Source organism: Aethalodelphis obliquidens, unplaced genomic scaffold (assembly GCF_003676395.1).
Source record: "Aethalodelphis obliquidens isolate GAN/ISIS:26980383/991018 unplaced genomic scaffold, ASM367639v1 scaffold11, whole genome shotgun sequence".
NCBI lineage: Eukaryota > Metazoa > Chordata > Mammalia > Artiodactyla > Delphinidae > Aethalodelphis > Aethalodelphis obliquidens.
The window spans coordinates 29436096-29455699 of record NW_020837955.1 but is presented as its reverse complement, the minus strand read 5'-3'; the positions used below and the strand labels follow the sequence as shown (position 1 = coordinate 29455699).

General features: G+C 36.4%; 1 protein-coding gene across 1 annotated transcript in view; it reads right to left on the bottom strand.

The window, feature by feature from the left end:
• Positions 1-19604, bottom strand: part of NHLRC2 (NHL repeat containing 2) — a 59617-nt gene that overhangs the window by 32643 nt on the left and 7370 nt on the right. The window contains exons 3-4 of the mRNA XM_027112657.1: positions 10688-11143; positions 8137-8258 (exon numbers count right to left, since the gene is read on the bottom strand). Coding sequence (XP_026968458.1) covers positions 8137-8258; positions 10688-11143 — 578 coding nt within the window. The remainder of the gene's footprint in view (positions 1-8136; positions 8259-10687; positions 11144-19604) is intronic.

The following is a 19604-nucleotide window of genomic DNA, read 5'->3' as shown; positions in this document are numbered from 1 at the left end:
ATAGTCGAAAACTTCCCTAACATGGGAAAGGAAATAGCCACCCAAGTCCAGGAAGCGCAGACAGTCCCAGGCAGGATAAACCCAAGGAGAAACATGCCGAGACACATAGTAATCAAATTAGCAAAAATTAAAACAAGGAAAGATTACTGAAAGCAGCAAGGGAAAAACGAAAAATAACATACAAGGGAACTCCCATAAGGTTAACAGCTGATTTCTCAGCAGAAACTCTACAAGCCAGAAGGGAGTGGCATGATATACTTACAGTGATGAAAGGGAAGAACCTACAACCAAGATTACTCTACCCAGCAAGGATCTCACTCAGATTCGATGGAGAAATCAAAAGCTTTACAGACAAGCAAAAGCTAAGAGAATTCAGCACCACCAAACCAACTCTATAACAAATGCTAAAGGAACTTCTCTAAGTGGGAAACACAAGAGAAAAAAAGGATCTACAAAAACAAACCCAAAGGGCTTCCCTGGTGGCGCAGTGGTGGAGGGTCCGCCTGCCGATGCAGGGGACACGGGTTCGTGCCCCGGTCTGGGAAGATCCCACATGCCGCAGAGCGGCTGGGCCCGTGAGCCATGGCCGCTGAGCCTGCGCGTCCAGAGCCTGTGCTCCGCAACGGGAGAGGCCACAACAGTGAGAGGCCCACGTACCGCAAAAAAACAAACAAACAAAAAAAACAAACCCAACACAATTAAGAAAATGGTCATAGGAACATACATATCGATAATTACCTTAAACGTGAATGGATTAAATGCTCCAACCAAAAGACACAGGCTTGCTGAATGGATACAAAAACAAGAACCATATATATGCTGTTTACAAGAGACCCACTTCAGACCTAGGGACACATACAGACTGAAAGTGAGAGGATGGAAAAAGATATTCCATGCAAATGGAAATCAAAAGAAAGCTGGAGTAGCTATACTCATACCACATAAAATAGACTTTAAAATAGAGAATGTTACAAGAGACAAGGAAGGACACTACATAATGATCAAGGGATCAATCCAAGAAGAAGATATAACAATTGTAAATATTTATGCACCCAACATAGGAGCACCTCAATACATAAGGCAACTGCTAACAGCTATAAAAGAGGAAATTGACAGTAACACAATAGTAGTGGGGGACTTTAACACCTCAGTTAAACCAATGGACAGATCATCCAAAATAAAAATAAATAAGGAAACAGAAGCTTTAAATGACACAATAGACCAGACAGATTTAATTAATATTTATAGGACATTCCATCCAAAACAGCAGATTACACTTTCTTCTCAAGTGCGCATGGAACATTCTCCAGGATAGATCACATCTTGGGTCACAAATCAAGCCTCAGTAAATTTAGGAAAATTGAAATCATATCAAGCACTATGAGATGAGAAATGAATTACAGGGAAAAAAACGTAAAAAACAGAAACACATGGAGGCTAAACAATACGTTACTGAACAACCAAGAGATCACTGAAGAAATCAAACAGGAAATCAAAAAATACCTAGAGACAAATGACAATGAAAACACGACAATCGAAAACCTATGGGATGCAGCAAAAGCAGTTCTAAGAGGGAAGTTTATAGCTATAAAGCCTACCTCAAGAAACAAGAAATATCTCAAGTAAACAGTCTAACCTTACACCTAAAGGAGCTAGAGAAAGAAGAACAAACAAAACCCAAAGTTAGCAGAAGGAAAGAAGTCATAAAGATCAGAGCAAAAATAAATGAAATAGAAACAAAGAAAACAATCGCAAAGATCAATAAAACTAAAAACTGGTTCTTTGAGAAGATAAACAAAATTGATAAACCATTAGCCAGACTAATCAAGAAAAAGACGGAGAGGACTCAAAACAATAAAACTAGAAATGAAAAAGGAGAAGTTACAACAGACACCACAGAAATACAAAGCATCCTAAGAGACTACTACAAGGAACTCTATGCCAATAAAATGGACAACCTGGAAGAAATGGACAAATTCTTAGAAATACACAACCTGCCAAGACTGAATCAGGAAGAAATAGAAAATATGAACAGACCAATCACAATCAAGAAATTGAAACTGTGATTAAACATCTTCCAACAAACAGAAGCCCAGGACCAGATGGCTTCACAGGCAAATTCTGTCAAACATTTAGAGAAGAGCTAACACCTATCCTTCTCAAACTCTTCCAAAATACAGCAGAGGGAGGAACACTCCCAAACTCATTCTACGAGGCCACCATCACCCTGATACCAAAACCAGACAAGGATGTCACAAAGAAAGAAAACTACAGGCCAATATCACTGATGAACATAGATGCAAAAATCCTCAACAAAATACTAGCAAACAGAATCCAACAGCACATTAAGAGGATCATACACCATTATTAAGTGGGGTTTATTCCAGGAATGCAAGGATTCTTCAATATACGCAAATCAATCAATGTGATACACCATATTAAAAAACTGAAGGAGAAAAACCATATGGTCACCTCAATAGATGCAGAGAAAGCTTTTGACAAAATTCAACACCCATTTATGATAAAAGCCCTCTAGAAAGTAGGCATAGAGGGAACTTACCTCAACATAATAAAGGCCATATATGACAAACCCACAGCCAACATCGTCCTCAATGGTGAAAAACTGAAAGCATTTCCACTAAGATCAGGAACAAGACAAGGTTGTCTACTCTCACCACTACTATTCAACATAGTTTTGCAAGTTTTAGACACAGCAATCAGAGAAGAAAAGGAAATAAAAGGAATCCAAATCAGAAAAGAAGAAGTAAAGCTGTCACTGTTTTCAGATGACATGATACTATACATAGAGAATCCTAAAGACGCTACCAGAAAACTACTAGAGCTAATCAATGAATTTGGTAAAGTAGCAGGATACAAAATTAATGCACAAAAATCTCTTGCATTCCTATACACTAATGATGAAATATCTGAAACTGAAATCAAGAAAACACTCCCATTTACCACTGCAACAAAAAGAATAAATTATCTAGGAATAAACCTAGGTACCTAAGGAGACAAAAGACCTGTATGCAGAAAATTATAAGACACTGATGAAAGAAATTAAAGATGATGCAAATAGATGGAGAGATATACCATGTTCTTGGATTGGAAGAATCAACATTGTGAAAATGACTCTACTACCCAAAGCAATCTACAGATTCAGTGCAATCCCTATCAACCTACCACTGGCATTTTTCACAGAACTACAACAAAAAATCTTAAAATTTGTATGGAGACACAAAAGACCATGAATAGTCAAAGCAACCTTGAGAATGAAAAACGGAGCTGGAGGAATAAGGCTCCCTGACTTCAGACTATACTACAAAGCTACAGTAATCAAGACAGTATGGTACTGGCACAAAAATAGAAATATAGATCAATGGAACAGGATAGAAAGCCCAGAGATAAACCCACGCACATATGGTCACCTTATCTTTGACAAAGGAGGCAGGAATGTACAGTGGAGAAAGGACAGCCTCTTCAATAAGTGGTGCTGGGAAAACTGGACAGGTACATGTAAAACTATGAGATTAGAACACTCCCTAACACCATACACAAAAATAAGCTCAAAATGGATTAAAGACCTAAATGTAAGGCCAGAAACTATCAAACTCTTAGAGGAAAACATAGGCAGAACATTCTCTGACATAAATCACAGCAAGATTGTTTTTGACCCACCTCCTAGAGAAATGGAAATAAAAACAAAAATAAACAAATGGGACCTAATGAAACTTAAAAGCTTTTGCACAGCAAAGGAAACCATAAACAAGACCAAAAGACAACCCTCAGAATGGGAGAAAACATTTGCAAATGAAGCAACTGACAAAGGATTAATCTCCAAAATTTACAAGCAGCTCATGCAGCTCAATATCAAAAAAACAAACAACCCAATCCAAAAATGGGCAGAAGACCTAAATAGACATTTCTCCAAAGAAGATATACAGATTGCCAACAAACACATGAAAGAATGCTCAACATCATTAATCATTAGAGAAATGCAAATCAAAACTACAATGAGATATCATCTCACACCGGTCAGAATGGCCATCATCAAAAAATCTGGAAACAATAAATGCTGGAGAGGGTGTGGAGAAAAGGGAACCCTCTTGCACTGCTGGTGGGAATGTGAATTGGTACAGCCACTATGGAGAACAGTATGGAGGTTCCTTAAAAAACTACAAATAGAACTACCATGTGACCCAGCAATCCCACTACTGGGCATATACACTGACAAAACCATAATTCAAAAAGAGTCATGCACCAAAATGTTCACTGCAGCTCTATTTACAATAGCCAGGAGACGGAAACAACCTAAGTGTCCATCATCCGATGAATGGATAAAGAAGATGTGGCACATATATACAATGGAATATTACTCAGCCATAAAAAGAAACGAAATTGAGTTATTTGTAGTGAGGTGGATGGACCTAGAGTCTGTCATACAGAGTGAAGTAAGTCAGAAAGGGAAAGACAAATACCGTATGGTAACACATATATATATGGAATCTTAAAAAAAAAAATGTCATGAAGAACATGGGGGTAAGACAGGAATAAAGACACAGACCTACTAGAGAATGGACTTGAGGATATGGGAAGGAGGAGGGGGAGCTGTGACAAAGTGAGAGAGTGGCATGGACATATATACACTACCAAACGTAAAATAGATAGCTAGTGGGAAGCAGCCACATAGCACAGGGATATCAGCTCGGTGCTTTGTGACCACCTAGAGGGGTGGGATAGGGAGGGTGGGAGGGAGGGAGACGCAAGAGGGAAGAGATATGGGAACATATGTATAACTGATTCACTTTGTTATAAAGCAGAAACTAACACACCATTGTAAAGCAATTATACTCCAATAAAGATGTTAAAAAAAAGCAATTGACTTTTGTATATATATAAAAAAAAGACAACTCACAGAATGTGGGCAAGTATTGAAAATCATATATCTGATAAGGAATTTGCATCTAGAATATATAAAGAACTCTTACAACTCAATAATAAAAAACACAAAAACCCAATAAAAAATTGTCAATGAATCTGAATAGACACTTCTCAAAAGATGATAAACAAATGGTCCATATACGTAGGAAAAGATGCTCAACATCATTCCTCATTAGAGAAACACATATTCCAAACCACAATGATAGGCCACTTCATATCTAGCAGAATGCCTAGAAGTTTAAAAATGGAAAATGAAAAAAAGAAAAAAAAAGAAAATGAAAATGATAAGTAATGGTGAAGATATGGAGAAATTGTAACCCACATATATTGCAGGTAGATATGTAAAATGATGCAACCACTGTGGTTTAGCACGTTCTCAAAAAGTTAAACACAAAATATAAAACATATGAATCAACATTTCCAGTATTTACAGACTTACCCATGAGAAATAAAAATGTATGTCCACACAAAACTTATATGTGAATTATTCATAAATAGCCAAAAACTGGAAAACACCTTAAATGCCCACCAACTGTTAAACAGATAAAATGTGGTTTATACATGCAACAGAATGCTATCCAGCAATACAAAGGAATTAATTACTGACATGTTACATCATCAATGAACCTCAAAAACATTACACAGAATAAAAGAAGCCAGACACATAAGACCATATACTGTATGATTCTGTTTATATGAAATGTTCAAAGAGGCAAATTTACAGAGACAAAAAGTAGATTAGGGCTGGGGGTGGGAACGGGGATTAACTGTAATTGGGCATGAGGGTTCTTACTAGGAGGATGAAAATGTTCTAAAAATGATTTATGGTGATGGTTACACAACTTGTTAAATTTACTAAAAATTCCTGAATTATTTTCATGAAATGCGTGACCTTTGTACTATGTAAAATATATCACAATAAAGTTGTTATAAACACACACACACCAAAAAAAAAAAAAAACCACACACAAAATACTACATGTTTTACAAGGTCACAGATAAATAAGAAAATGTGAATCAAACATATCAGAAAGGCTGCCTATAGGTGTACTTATGTACAGGGAATGGCAGGGGAAATGGGAATGGAGATGAAGAGGAATTTACAAATTAATAAATAAGTTATTCTAACAAGAGACAGGTTGGCATGGAACGATGATGTTCATGAGCTGTGAATGTAGGAGTATGATCAACCCTCTGCAAATGAGATCTTAAACAAATGTAAAATACAATAAATATTTTTATACTTTTAAAACTTTTGTTTTTTTAAAACAAAAGGAAGAAATCATAATGCTCTCATTTCCATTTTTGCAGACACTAAACTAAGTCATAAAAATGACCTCGAGTAACCTATATTTGTTATCATGATTATGCTACTTAAAAAGTATTTGAAATGCAGTCAATACTCCAAAACCCACTAAGTCCTAAAGCAAGAGAAATAACATAAAATCAAAAAAGGACAAGTACTCCCTGTATGTTGTGGGCTACATATATTACTACTTCAATATCCTGTTAGATATCTATGACACTATGATGAATTTTAGAAGCATAGAACCCTCAAAAGATAATGATAAGGAAATACTGACCTCTAAGGAGTTAGTAACATAAAAGCACTCTTCCCAGAGTATACAACATTAAGCTATTAGTCCTATGAAAAGTTCTGCCTAAAAAGGGCTCCTTGGTCAAATAAGTTTAGAAATACCACACACATATCCCCCCACTAGTGTATTCACAATATATTAGCATATTAAAATATATTAGCAAGACTTTCAAAAAATAAGTCTGCTTTAAGGGCTTCCCTGATGGCGCAGTGGTTGAGAGTCCGCCTGCCGACGCAGGGGACGCGGGTCTGTGCCCCAGTCTGGGAAGATCCCACATGCCGCAGAGCGGCTAGGCCTGTGAGCCATGGCCGCTGAGCCTGTGCGTCCGGAGCCTGTGCTCCACAACGGGAGAGGCCACAACAGTGAGAGGCCCGCGTACCGCAAAAAAAAAAAAAAAAAAAAGTCTGCTTTAATTTATAAATCCACAAAATCCTTTTTTCATGTAACATCTTTTCATATTAAGAGGAATTCACGCTTTAGAAAATGCTTCATTCAACAGATGTTATTTGCTTATAAATTAATTCAACAAATATCTAATAAACACCTACTATGGGCCAGGCACTGTTTTAGGTGCTTAGGATTTCAGTAGTAAAGAAAACAAATGTCATGCCCTCATGGAGATTTACATTACAGTGGTTATTATTAAATGTTCTACATATGTTTTTTCCTATTATATATATATTAGTTGATAATTTTTATAATATAAATGGGCAAAAATATCAAGAGAGAGAAATAGTGAGAAAAGCAAGGAAGTACCTAAATGTACTTAGGTACAATATGTAGTACATATATGTTCCGACAGAATGGGTTAGATGAACTTACTTATTTTCCAAATAGAAATAACAACTTAAAGACCAACAGATTACAGTCAGAATACTCATCAATAAGAAATGTTTAAAATAACTAGGTAATACTATGCAGTCATAGCCATATGACTAACATGGAAAAAAAAGTTAAAAAAAGAATTTAGGAATTATGTATGTACATTATGATTCCATTTGTTTAAAGAAGATTCTCTAGAGACAGTCCTTTCAATATAAAATTATTCGTACATGAGTAGAAAATTTCTGAAGACACAAATTTTAACAATGGTTGGTTACCCCTCGAGAGCCTGAATAGATGATTAGGAGACCTTTTTTACCTTTACCTATTAATTCATTTTTTAAAAACAAGATCATATATTACTTTTATAATGAGATAAAATAAATTTTAAGACTAATTGACAGATAAGTATTCCCAGACAAAGCATAAGAGCTGAAGGGATGCAGGAGTGGTATGTTTTTTTTTTTTTCTAAGTTTGAGAAAATTTAACTGAAAAAGGACAAAGCATCTCTTTATAAATAGTAGTTAGGAAAATACCTCAAAATGAGGAGCTTTTGGGTGATTAGGCACATGACTTTAAAATAAAGGATTAAGAAAACGATTTGATGTGTTTTGTCTAAGAATAAAGTTAAAACAAGTAACCTCTGAACAAAGCTGAATGAGGATGATCTGAAGTATTTAAGCAACACCCTCTCACTTCAAATATTTATGTAGCAAGTAAATATAAGTTTTGCTGATTAGAAGGATTAAAACTTTATTTAAAATGGAAAATTACCTTTCTTATAAGGTGGTTTTCTGTATCTGCCACATATATGATATTATCCATTATGGCTACACCTTGTGGTGAGTTAAAAGTTGACTCTGAAAACATTCCATCTTTTCTTCCAGGGTTGGGTCCTACAAGACAAGATAGCTGTAAGACAAAATTTTTCCACTTAAAGTTATCTCAAATTAACACCGAAAAAATAAAATTTGTATTTAAAGCTGGGATTTTAATATAAATAACTTGATACTTCTACCTAAAAACTAAACTGTATCCCAAGATACCTATTTTTCTCAAGAGTAAGTTTTGCTAATGACAGGGCTTACTAGATAATGGTTACTAGTACACTTTAGTAGTAGATATCAGAAGAAATTACTTTAAAAAGCATCTGAATTACCTATTATCTAGACTAGAAAGAATTAAAAAATAACTTAAATCTTTTACAATCTAGATGAATGATTTTTAACAATTTTGGAAGATAAACCCCTTTGATTACAACTGAAAATTACGAACCCTTTCCTTACAAAAATACACATGCCCATAAAATGTCACAGGAATTGCAAGGGGTTCCTAAATCATGAGGATCATTCAAGCATTTCTTAATAGCCCATGAATCCCAAGTTAACAGACTTCGTTTAAACCCTAGCTCTTCCTAGCTGATGATCTGGGCAAGTTCTGTGTGTCTCAGTTTCTCTTTCGTAAAATGGAATTAATAATATACCTAACTCATAGCACTGTGAGGACTAAATAAATTAATACAGGTAAAGTGCTTAGAATAATGCCAGGCATATTTTTGTTTGCTATTATTACTATTATTAATAATACTATTTATTACTGTTGGTGATGAGAGTTCCCTGGGGGAAAAAAAGGGAGAGTACTGTGATCACTTCAGATTGGAAAATACTGTATACTATAACCTCCTCTCATATATTCATGAGATACATTAGGCAGAGTAAAAGATCTGAGTACAGTGACACCACCACCACCAAAAATCTTTTAAAGCACATCTGACCAGTATTTCCTGAGTGTATCTGACCACGGAATTCTTTTTTAAAAATTGTAGAATAACTATAAATTTATCACAAGATAACAATATTCCTAGAAACATATTTGGAAAAGGTAGCTTGCTGATGGTTCCTCTGTTTAACAAAGGAGAATATCCATCTAAACTAGAAAATTTTAGAAATCTATTAAAAACTTTTAACCATTTAAATGTAATTTGCTATAACAGATGCTTTTTGAGTGACAACTGTCATAACTTCCTGTTATTAACCAAAATACCAAGTTGCCCAAGCAAAATAAACAATATAGAACACACACATACCCTAACAGAAACAACAAATAAGAAACAAATGAATTCAAGAGCTAAGTATGATACCTTGGCATACTAAGAATAGCCTCAGGACTTAGGAAACAATTAGTTTATTTTTTAGTTTATTTATTAGTTTATTTGCATCAGGAATGTTGATATCCCTACTTTATGTACTAACACTGCATGTGTGACCAAAGTAGGATTGCAAAGAGATGAATTACTTTTCTCTTTGACTAATTATGTTGTCAGATGTCAGTTCAGCCTGGTGAGCAGGATTAATAATGTACTTAACAGATTTTATTAATTATATAAGATGTCAATAAGAGCCCTTTTTAGATCAAGACCAGGGAGATATGAAAGAAAATGATCTATGCCTATATGATACTTTTATTTCACTACAACCAAATGGAATGGATTCAGAAGTACGCTTAAGTTCTTATGAAAGGAGAGAAAAGTATAATAAGATACAAATCCTAGGTTATTTCATAATCTAAGACTCAACTTCCTAGGGTATTGCTGTGGTCTTAAAAAACAGTGGTTAAGAATCCGCCTGCCAATGCAGGGGACACGGGTTCGAGCCCTGGTCCGGGAAGCTCCCACATGCCGGAGAGCAACTAAGCCCGTGTGCCACAACTACTGAACCTGCACACTAGAGCCCGCAAGCCACAACTACTCAGTCCGCGTGCCACAACTACTGAAGCCCGCTTGCCTAGAGCCCGTGCTCTGCAACAAGAGAAGCCACCACAATGAGAAGCCTGTGCACCGCAACGAACAGTAGCCCCCACTCGCTGCAACTAGAGAAAGCCTGCACGCAGCAACAAAGACCCAACGCAGCCATAAACAAATAAATAAATATATATATGGCTATATTTTGATGGAAAGTGAAATACTTCCATTTAAAATGCCTGAAATCTAAAATGTATATAATACTTTCATAAGATACAATACTGTGGCAGTTTTTTGAAAAAACAAGATGGGATATATGAATATACTTGAAAATTACACAAAAGATTTCCTCCTTTTGATCTTAATGGAGTTTTTTTGGGTAGTTTTGTTTGTTTTTGAGGGAGTGAAAAGAGATTAATTCAGACACAATTAACAAAATAATTTCTGATGAAGTTAAAATCAGTGTATATTGCCCTTCTACAATTAGTTCTTATTTATAAATTTCAATTTTAATGCATTTCCTTGAACTAGTTTTTTACATGTATAATGTAAAATACATTATATAACATAATTAGCAAACTTTACCTCCAATGCTGTACTGAATTTGTCCATTCCTCCAGACGACCAAAATTCTATGATGTCCAGTGTCTGCTATTACCAATCTATTAGAAACATGGTCTACCGTTACTTTGCCAGGAAACAGCAATGGTGAAGGTGGCAAAGAATCTTTATAGAGTTTTATTCCAATTTTATTATCTCTGATCTGTCCCCTGTCTTTGTAATATTTTAAAGCTATTGAAGTATATAAAAATAATTTCTCTCTATGTCCTTCTCCAATCAAAGAAAACAACATGTTTCCACGGGGTCCAAGTATGATCAGAGTTGGCCAGCAGGAAACTTCTAGTTCTTGCCAAAGGCTGGCATCTGCATCATTAACCACAGGGTGGGTGATGTTGTATCGAAGAATAGCACTCTTAACGTTATCCAGGACTCTTTCATTTGGAAACTTAGCCGAGTGAACACCAACAATCAGAAGACCATCTAAACGGGAAAAGTTATACGTTGAACATTATGAAGTATTAAAGTTTGAATATCACCATCCACATATTAGGTTTTGGGTCATAAATAAATATAAACAGTCAGAGATTAAAAAAGAGGAAACATAGAACTAAATTAGTATCTTCAACTGCGTTTACACTCATGAATAAAAAATTAACATTTAAATCTAAATTCAAACACATATGATCAAAACCATGCAGCTATTTTAAGTTTAAAACCCTGTGTCCTTTATCTAGATAAAGCTTTAAAATAATATTCTCTATTTTCTTAGAAGATGTTGAAATTTTATAACTTTTTTCCACCTGTTTTAATCCCCTTTGAAATTCACAGTGACTATGATTGCTTTTTGTTGGTATTTATTATCACATTATCCTCTTAAAATTTTTCTGACCTAACTCTATTATAGATTAACATAATGAATATAAGCAAGATGTTTCCATAAGGTCTTTATTTAAAATTCCTATTGTATAGTTCTTAGAACAAACCTTGTTGTAGACAGCAGACCGGCTGAAAACTAAAAACAACATATTTCTTCTATCTAATCAATACAGTACATCAAGAAAATAATATAGAAAAAAAAGTATGAAGTGTTAGGCTGGATTCAGAGAAAAACTCAGCATTGATTACCAAGTAACATGTCACCTCGGGCATGTTACTTAATCTCTCTGTGCATCAGTTTTCTTATTTGTAAAATGGGAAAATAACAGGAATTGCCTCATAGGTCAGTTTTGAAGATTTAGAAAGATAAATCTGTATAAGACATTTAGCATAGTACCTAGTTTACTGTAAAACTTCAACAAATGTTCATTATTATTATTTTTTAAAGTTATAAGTACAAAGATAACCAATAAAAGAGAAATACAACACTTCCTACATATCAAAAGAAATGAGTAAAGTAAAATAGCAAAAAAGCACATCATGTTGAGAAACAGCAAATAAAACCTAATACACAAAATAACACAATAACTATACATAACACTATTTATAAATAAATGTGAATGGGTTTAACTCACCTACTAAAATGATTTGGATCAGAAAAGCTAAAAATAAAGGTATGCACAAAGATACGTGGGCAAGTGAAAGCGACAGGAACATAAGGGTGTGATCAACCAACAAGGTAGATTTCAAGCCCCAAAGCATTAAACAGGGCAAAGGAAGAAACGTTTTAATGTGAAAAGCATTCACAACAAAGATAAAACAATTAGGAATATCCATGTACCAAGCAATAAAGGAAGCAACTTATTTCTATTTTAAAAGTTTTCTAAAAAAAAAAAAAAAAAAAAGTTTTTTAAAAAAAAAAAAAAAAAGTTTTCTATTTTTGTTCCAGTGGTTACTTTCTATTAATACTTTTTAATCATATTATAAAAGTATTAATCCCCATTTTTTATAACCTTTTGCTATCTGACCTATCATTTTTAAATGGCATCCTTTACCACTTATTACCTATACAATAATCAATAGTCTTCTGTTTCCCCTCTCTCCTTTTTCTTTCCATCTTTCTTTAGTTGCATTCTTTCTAATTTTGTCAGAATACATGATTTTATATTATTCCTCTACTCTTGGGTGATGGATTTATAGACTTAGCTAAGTTGGAATTGTTTTCCAGTATTCTACTCCCTGCCTAGCTCTGGGTTATCCTGGACCACAAGATATTATGTGAGAGAACTGGAAGGTGTTAAGGGCAGCAGCAGCCCTATCCTCTCTTGTTGGAAGATTGGTGCAGGGCACCAGGTGCTACTGCAGTTTACACACTCTGTAGCTCATCTACTGGCTCACCTCAGTGGTTGTGGGGTAGCAGCTGGGCCCCGGCAGCTGCACCAGCTCCTGCCAGATCTCTTCCCTCAGCTTTTGCAACTCCTGGGCCAGGCAAGTTTTTAGCTCCTGATGAGGGGAACAAACTTATTTTTCTGGTCACCTCATTATTTAAATTGGAAGCTTACATTGGTTCCAGTTCATCCTTACGGGTTCCAGTTCATGCGTGCAGGTTGTAGTTTACCCTTGATCTCCCCTACTTCTTATCCATCTTTCCTTTTCAACTGCCTGAACTTCTGACTTCAAATTGAGGCATCAGACACAGAAGCAACAGCTATATACATGTAGACTAGTTAACCAGCTCCCACAATTACATAAAGTCAAGTGCCGTTAACAAATCCTTATTATTTCTCCTTACTCCTAGTGGTCCTTTTCCCCTGATCAAACTCTGACTGATTCACCAAAACGCCTCATCCTCGTTGGTCACAGCTCTACAAATACATGTATGAAGTCTTCATTCATCCGTCCGGAGTTTCCTTAGTCATACCTGGTTAGAATCTCCCTCAAGTAGATTCACCAGAAAGGGCACATGGGCACAGTATTCTCTGAGTTCTTGGACATTCAGAACCGTCTTTCTAGGACTTCCCTGGTGGCACAATGGTTAAGAATCTGCCTGCCAATGCAGGCGACACGGGTTCGAGCCGTGGTCCACGAGGATCCCACATGCCACAAAGCAACTAAGCCCGTGCACCACAACTACTGAGCCTGCGCTCTACAGCCCGCAAGCCACAACTACTGAGCCCATGTGCCACAACTACTGAAGCCTTAGTGCCTACAGCCCGTGCTCCGCAACAAGAGAAGCCACCGCTCGCGCCAACTAGAGAAAGCCTGCTCGCAGCAACGAAGACCCGACGCAGCCAAAAAATACAAAATAAATTTATTAAAACAAATTAAAAAAAACTTTCTATAACCTTGATTGATTCTTGAAAGGCAGCTGCTTAGATATAAAATCCTTGGTTTGTACCTCCTTAAGATTCTTAGAAACGTTGCTTCACTGTTACCTTGCTTTGTATGTTATTTGTGAAAAGTCTGTCCAGTCTAATTTACATGTCTTTCAAAGTCATCTTTTCCTAGAGGCCCTGAGGACTTTTTTTTTAAACATCTTTAAAGTGTAATAGTTTTACTAGGATACTTCTTAGGCTGTTCTGGGTATTTTCCCTGGTATCTAGTAGGCCCTTTCAATATGTAGATTTAAGGTTCCTTTTATTTCTGGAATGTCTTCTTGGATTCTAATTTTAGATATTAGTTCTGGTCAGTTGTTTTGATTTTCTTCTCCAGTCTCCAAAGTAGTCTTATGTTGGACCTCTTCTCCTAGTCTTCCAATTCAATCATTTCCTCTCTAACCCTTTTTACTACTTCTTTTTTTTAAGCTCGTTTTCAGTCTCTAAGTCTGTTTTTATATCCCTGCTTTAGCTCAATGCCCCTTATAACATTTTTACATGAATTTATTACCCCTTGGACACCTTGTAATTTAGTCTTCATCTCTAATATTATTCGGACTTTTTTCTTCTATTTCTTATCTGGTTCAATCAACACTCATTTCTTCTTTTGTTTTGCGGGGGTGGGGGGGGCGCGTCCATTTCTGTTTTTAGTTTTTAAATTTCTGATTCAAGCTTTTTCATTATTCCTAAATACTTTTAGAGAATATGTCATTCAGTATGGAGGACTGTGTTATAGTTTCTGTCAACTTTTTGATTAAGTGAGAATTTTCAACAGCATTTCAACTTTGAATCACATTTTCAGCTTTTTACAGTTTTATATGGATGTGATCTGCTTTTTAATAATCCTAATCAGTTTTTGGACAGAGCTCCTAGTTTGAGAGTGCCCTCTTCTGACAGTCCCCCTTTCCTGTGCAGTCTCTTTTCAGAGAGCGCCGTTGGAAGAAGGAGTTGATGTGTATATTCTTTTGTTTCTGCAGCATCCTTAACTCTTCCCTCTTATCTTCTTCGTTCCCTTCAGTAGACTATCTCCAAGGGAAACTACACACACCTCTACATATCTGATTCTCTTCCAGAAGCGATGCTTCTCTGAGGCTTCTGTTCCCAGTCCCACACTCTTTCAAGAGCTAGTACTATGTTCTAGTATATCCAAACCTGTGTTCAGTATTTTGCACTTAGTGTTGGAGTTTCTCTTTCTGCAGGTAAGGGGATTACTCTTTTTGTGCTTTGCCTAAGTCCTCTGAACCACTTTCTTTTTTTCATGGAGTCTTTTAAGCCTCCCTCATTTCTGTTCTCAGCACCTGCTGGCTAGTAGCAGCAGGATCTTTAATGGAAGTAAGTTCATTTCACAACTTACAGGTAATTTGAAGGCCATGATATTCTCTGTCTCCTAGTATTGCTGAAGGTAGGATCAAGTGTGGTTCTATTTACTCTCCCTGTTGTTTTTATGTTTGGGGAGCGGGCGAAAGGGACATGGGGAGATTCAAAATTAGGTAGCCACCATTCTCCTCCAAACCCAGAAGTAGCAGAGATAGATTTTTGTTTTTAACATCAGGTTTACTGAGATATAATTTAAAGTAATTTTGTACTTTGATAATTTGTTAATTGAGTAAATAAATATAAGTGAGTCCTAAAACCAGCCTCTAACTTAATGGAGAAGAACTAGAAGTTTTCCAGTAAGATAAGGAACAAGGCAGAGATGTCCACTGCTTCCACTACTATTTAACAATGAGTAGGAAGGGTGATAGTAGACAACAAAATCAGACAAGAGAAATCAGTTATAGGCGTAAGAACTGGAAATTTCCTTTGCAGATAATATGATAGTATGTTAGGGAAACTCCACAGAAGCAATTACAAAACTAACCCAAATAATAAAAGATTCAGGAAGTTGTGGAATATAAAATTAACATACAGAAATCAATAGACTTTATATACCTACATAATACCCAGTTTTGGAGGATATAATGGTAAACAAAACCCCATTTACAATAAATAGCCATAAACATATGAAAAGACTTGTTCAACTCCACTCTAAAATGCAATTTAAAACTACACCGAGATACCATTTCTCATATACTAAACCAGTAAAAATATGTCAACACATTTTACTGGAGCGGCAACGGGGAAAGAGACACTATACATTGTTAGTAAGAATGCAAACTGAGGGAATTCCCTGGCAGTCCAGTGGTTAGGACTCTGCACTTCCACTGCAGGGGGCCCAGGTTTGATCCCTGGTCAGGGAACTAAGATCCCGAAAGCTGTGTGGTGTGGCCGAAAAAAAAAAAAAAAGAATGCAAACTGGTACAGTCCTCCTGGTACGGAACATGGCAACATCTAACAAAATTGTATATACATTTTACTTTGACCCAGCAATCCCACTTCTAGGAATTTACCCTTAAGATATACTACCAGCAGTACAAAAATGTATCTGCAAGATTATTCACTGTTAGTTTAATATTATAAACAAAGTAAGGGCCAATACACAGGATAGGAGAGTGGCTGAATAAATTATGGTACACACAAAGTACTATGCAGCTACTAAAACTAACCAGGAAGTTCCTTATAAACTGATATGGAGTGACTACCAGGAAAAATGTCACATGATAGAAGTGAAGTGCACAAAAATGTCAATAGTATGTCAGTTTTTATGTTAAAAAAAGAAGAAATTTTAAAAAAGAAAAAGAATGGGACGGAAAGAATGAGAACGTAGGAATAGGCAGAAGAAATGGGTGGATGGATCTATACTTTCTGCATAGTTCTGACTTTCAGACCATGTTATAATTTTGCATACTCGAAAACAAAATCAACAGAAATGGAGAAAGGGGGCCTAAAAGTACAAACAGAAACAAATGAATCTAGCTATATTTCAAATGAATAACATAACCTCATGGGGGGTGAGAGGGACTAGTTTAAGTAATTTTTAAATTAGTTGAGAGGGACTGGAAGCAAAGACACCCCAACAGCAACAAACACGTCTAGTGCCCGGATCTTGGTTTCTCAAAACCATTCCCAATGTTCAATACTAAAAGGAATGAGAGCTCCTTGGAGAAGAGGCTGATTCAGAGATGGGGCTGGGAAAGTAGAAGATGAACCCGTAAATATTTTGTTGTGACAAGTAAAGAAGCGCTCAGAGAATGATAAGGACATGTCAGAAGGACACAGGTGATAGCTTGAAGGGGATCCCATTAGTCAAATACAGAAAATTTGAAAATCACAACAAATGATTGATGATTTATAATAACAAATTTAAAAAGAAACCATGAGTTGAGTCCAAATATATTTTATATATATAATATATATACACAATATATACCTTATTACTTCAAAAAATGTATTTTTTTCCTTTGGTCAATATATCCCAACACTTCTTTGAAAAAGTGATGACTGAGGTGAGATCTAAATGATGAGAAGATGTTAACTATGTGAAGAGAGCAACAGAGGAGATTTCAGGGAGAGAAAACAACACATTGAAAAGTGGGGCAAGACAGAGATTGAAGAAGGTAAGTGACTAAACACAGAGAACAAAGGGGAGCATGGGACAAAACAAGAATAAACATACAGATAGGGTCAGTCTCGTAAGTCATAATAAGGATTGAGATCTTTTTCTTAAAAGCAATGGAAGTCAGATGGAGAATGAAGTGCAAGTCTCAAAGATACTTCAAACTAAACTCACGAACTTCCCCTCCAAACGTCCTTTCTACAGCGTTTCCTGTCACCAAATGGCACCACCGTCTTTCCAATTACACAAGCCAGAAACCTACCTAGGATATCTCTGTGATAACCAACCAGTCCTCTCTCATCACCCATAGTTAATCCATGACTGAGTCCTATTGATCTTAACAGCTATAACGGGCTAAGCTATTATCATATCTCACAGGGAGCACGACAGCCTTGTCATCAATCCATTTCTTGTCCACTAATTAGTTGCCCACCCAGGAGATGAACTGATCTTTAAAAAACACAAATCTGATCACATCACCCTCTGGCAGAAAATCCTTCCTAGGCTTTCCCAATGGAAAACCACATGCAAAAACCACATCTCACCTCTCCAGCATCTTTTTCCACTCTTCTTCCCCTCCCTCAGGGTACTGTAGCGACCAGGACTTTCTTAGTTCGTCCAGAATATCATTATTCCTCTTGCTTTAAAGCCTTGACACATAGTGTCTCTCTGCCTGGAACCTTCTCACCTAGTAAAGTCATTCCTGTCTTTTAGATCTCAGCTCAATTTTTACTCTTAAAAAAGCTTTCTTTAATTCTTCCAGATTAGAGTAAACCTATTTATTTGTTTTCATAGCAGTCTGTAATTTTCTTCTTTTTTTTTTTTTTTTTTTGTCGGTACGCGGACCTCTCACTGCTGTGGCCTCTCCCGTTGCAGAGCACAGGCTCCAGACGCGCAGGCTCAGCAGCCATGGCTCACAGGCCCAGGCGCTCCACGGCATGTGGGATCTTCCCGGACCGGGGCACGAACCCGTGTCCTCTGCATCGGCAGGCAGACTCTCAACCACTGCGCCACCAGGGAAGCCCTGTAATTTTCCTTCTTAGCACTAATCAGAAATTATAAAAATATTTGTGTGGTTATTTGATTGTAAGTTTTCCCCTTGTTACACTGTAATTCCTATTTATTATTTAGGGATCATACACTATTTTATTATTTACCAGCATAGTGTCTCATACATAATAGGAAATGAATGGACAGGACATAAATACTGAAGAAACATATTTGTACAATATATAAACCACATCGTATTGTCTAAATAGAATATCTATATTCTACATACAAGGACAACTGCCAAATAGCTATGCATCTCATTTTTTCAGTGTCAACAACCTTAAAGTGTACAGAAATTTTTCTTAAAATATTTTGCTTGTTCTATTAATCATACAGAATAAAAAACAGGATGTAAAAGATTCTTCCCTTCATGGATCTTTTGCCAACACATGGATCAAAACTACTACATTTAAAATAAAACATGGAAAGAAGAAAAGGAAGAAAGAGAGTCGAGAGGGAGAGGAAAAAGAAAGGGAAAGAGAAAAGGTAAAACCAAATAAAAAGAATAGCTGCTTCTAAAATATTAGTAATAAAATAACCTTTTAAAATCATTGAAGAAACTTCAGGGAATTCCCTGGCAGTCCAGGGGTTAGGACTCCGTGATTCCACTGCAGGGGGCATGGGTTCGATCCCTGGTCAGGGAACTAACTACAAAGGTCTTATTTTTCAGAAACAAATAGACATATAAATACAATTATGCATAGTAATATATAACATTTAAATATAGTATATAGCAAACAGTACAGTTTAATCACAGGCAGTATAATAACTTAGTTCAATGCAAAAACTAAAAATATTTAAGGAGTTTTAGATGTTACAAAACCTGTAAATTGAGGCATTTTGAGATCTAAAAGACGAGCATGACTTTACTAGGCAAGAAAAGATGAAGGCAGGTCACAGAGGCTAGAATACCCCGAGGGGAGGGAAGGGAAGAAGGATGTGGAGAGATGGAAACATGAAGTAAAAAAATCAGGGGCTTCCCTGGTGGCGCAGTGGTTGAGAGTCCGCCTGCCGATGCAGGGGACGCGGGTTCGTGCCCGGGTCCGGGAAGATCCCACATGCCGCGGAGCGGCTGGGCCTGTGAGCCATGGCCGCTAGGCCTGCGCGTCCGGAGCCTGTGCTCCGCAACGGGAGAGGCCACAAC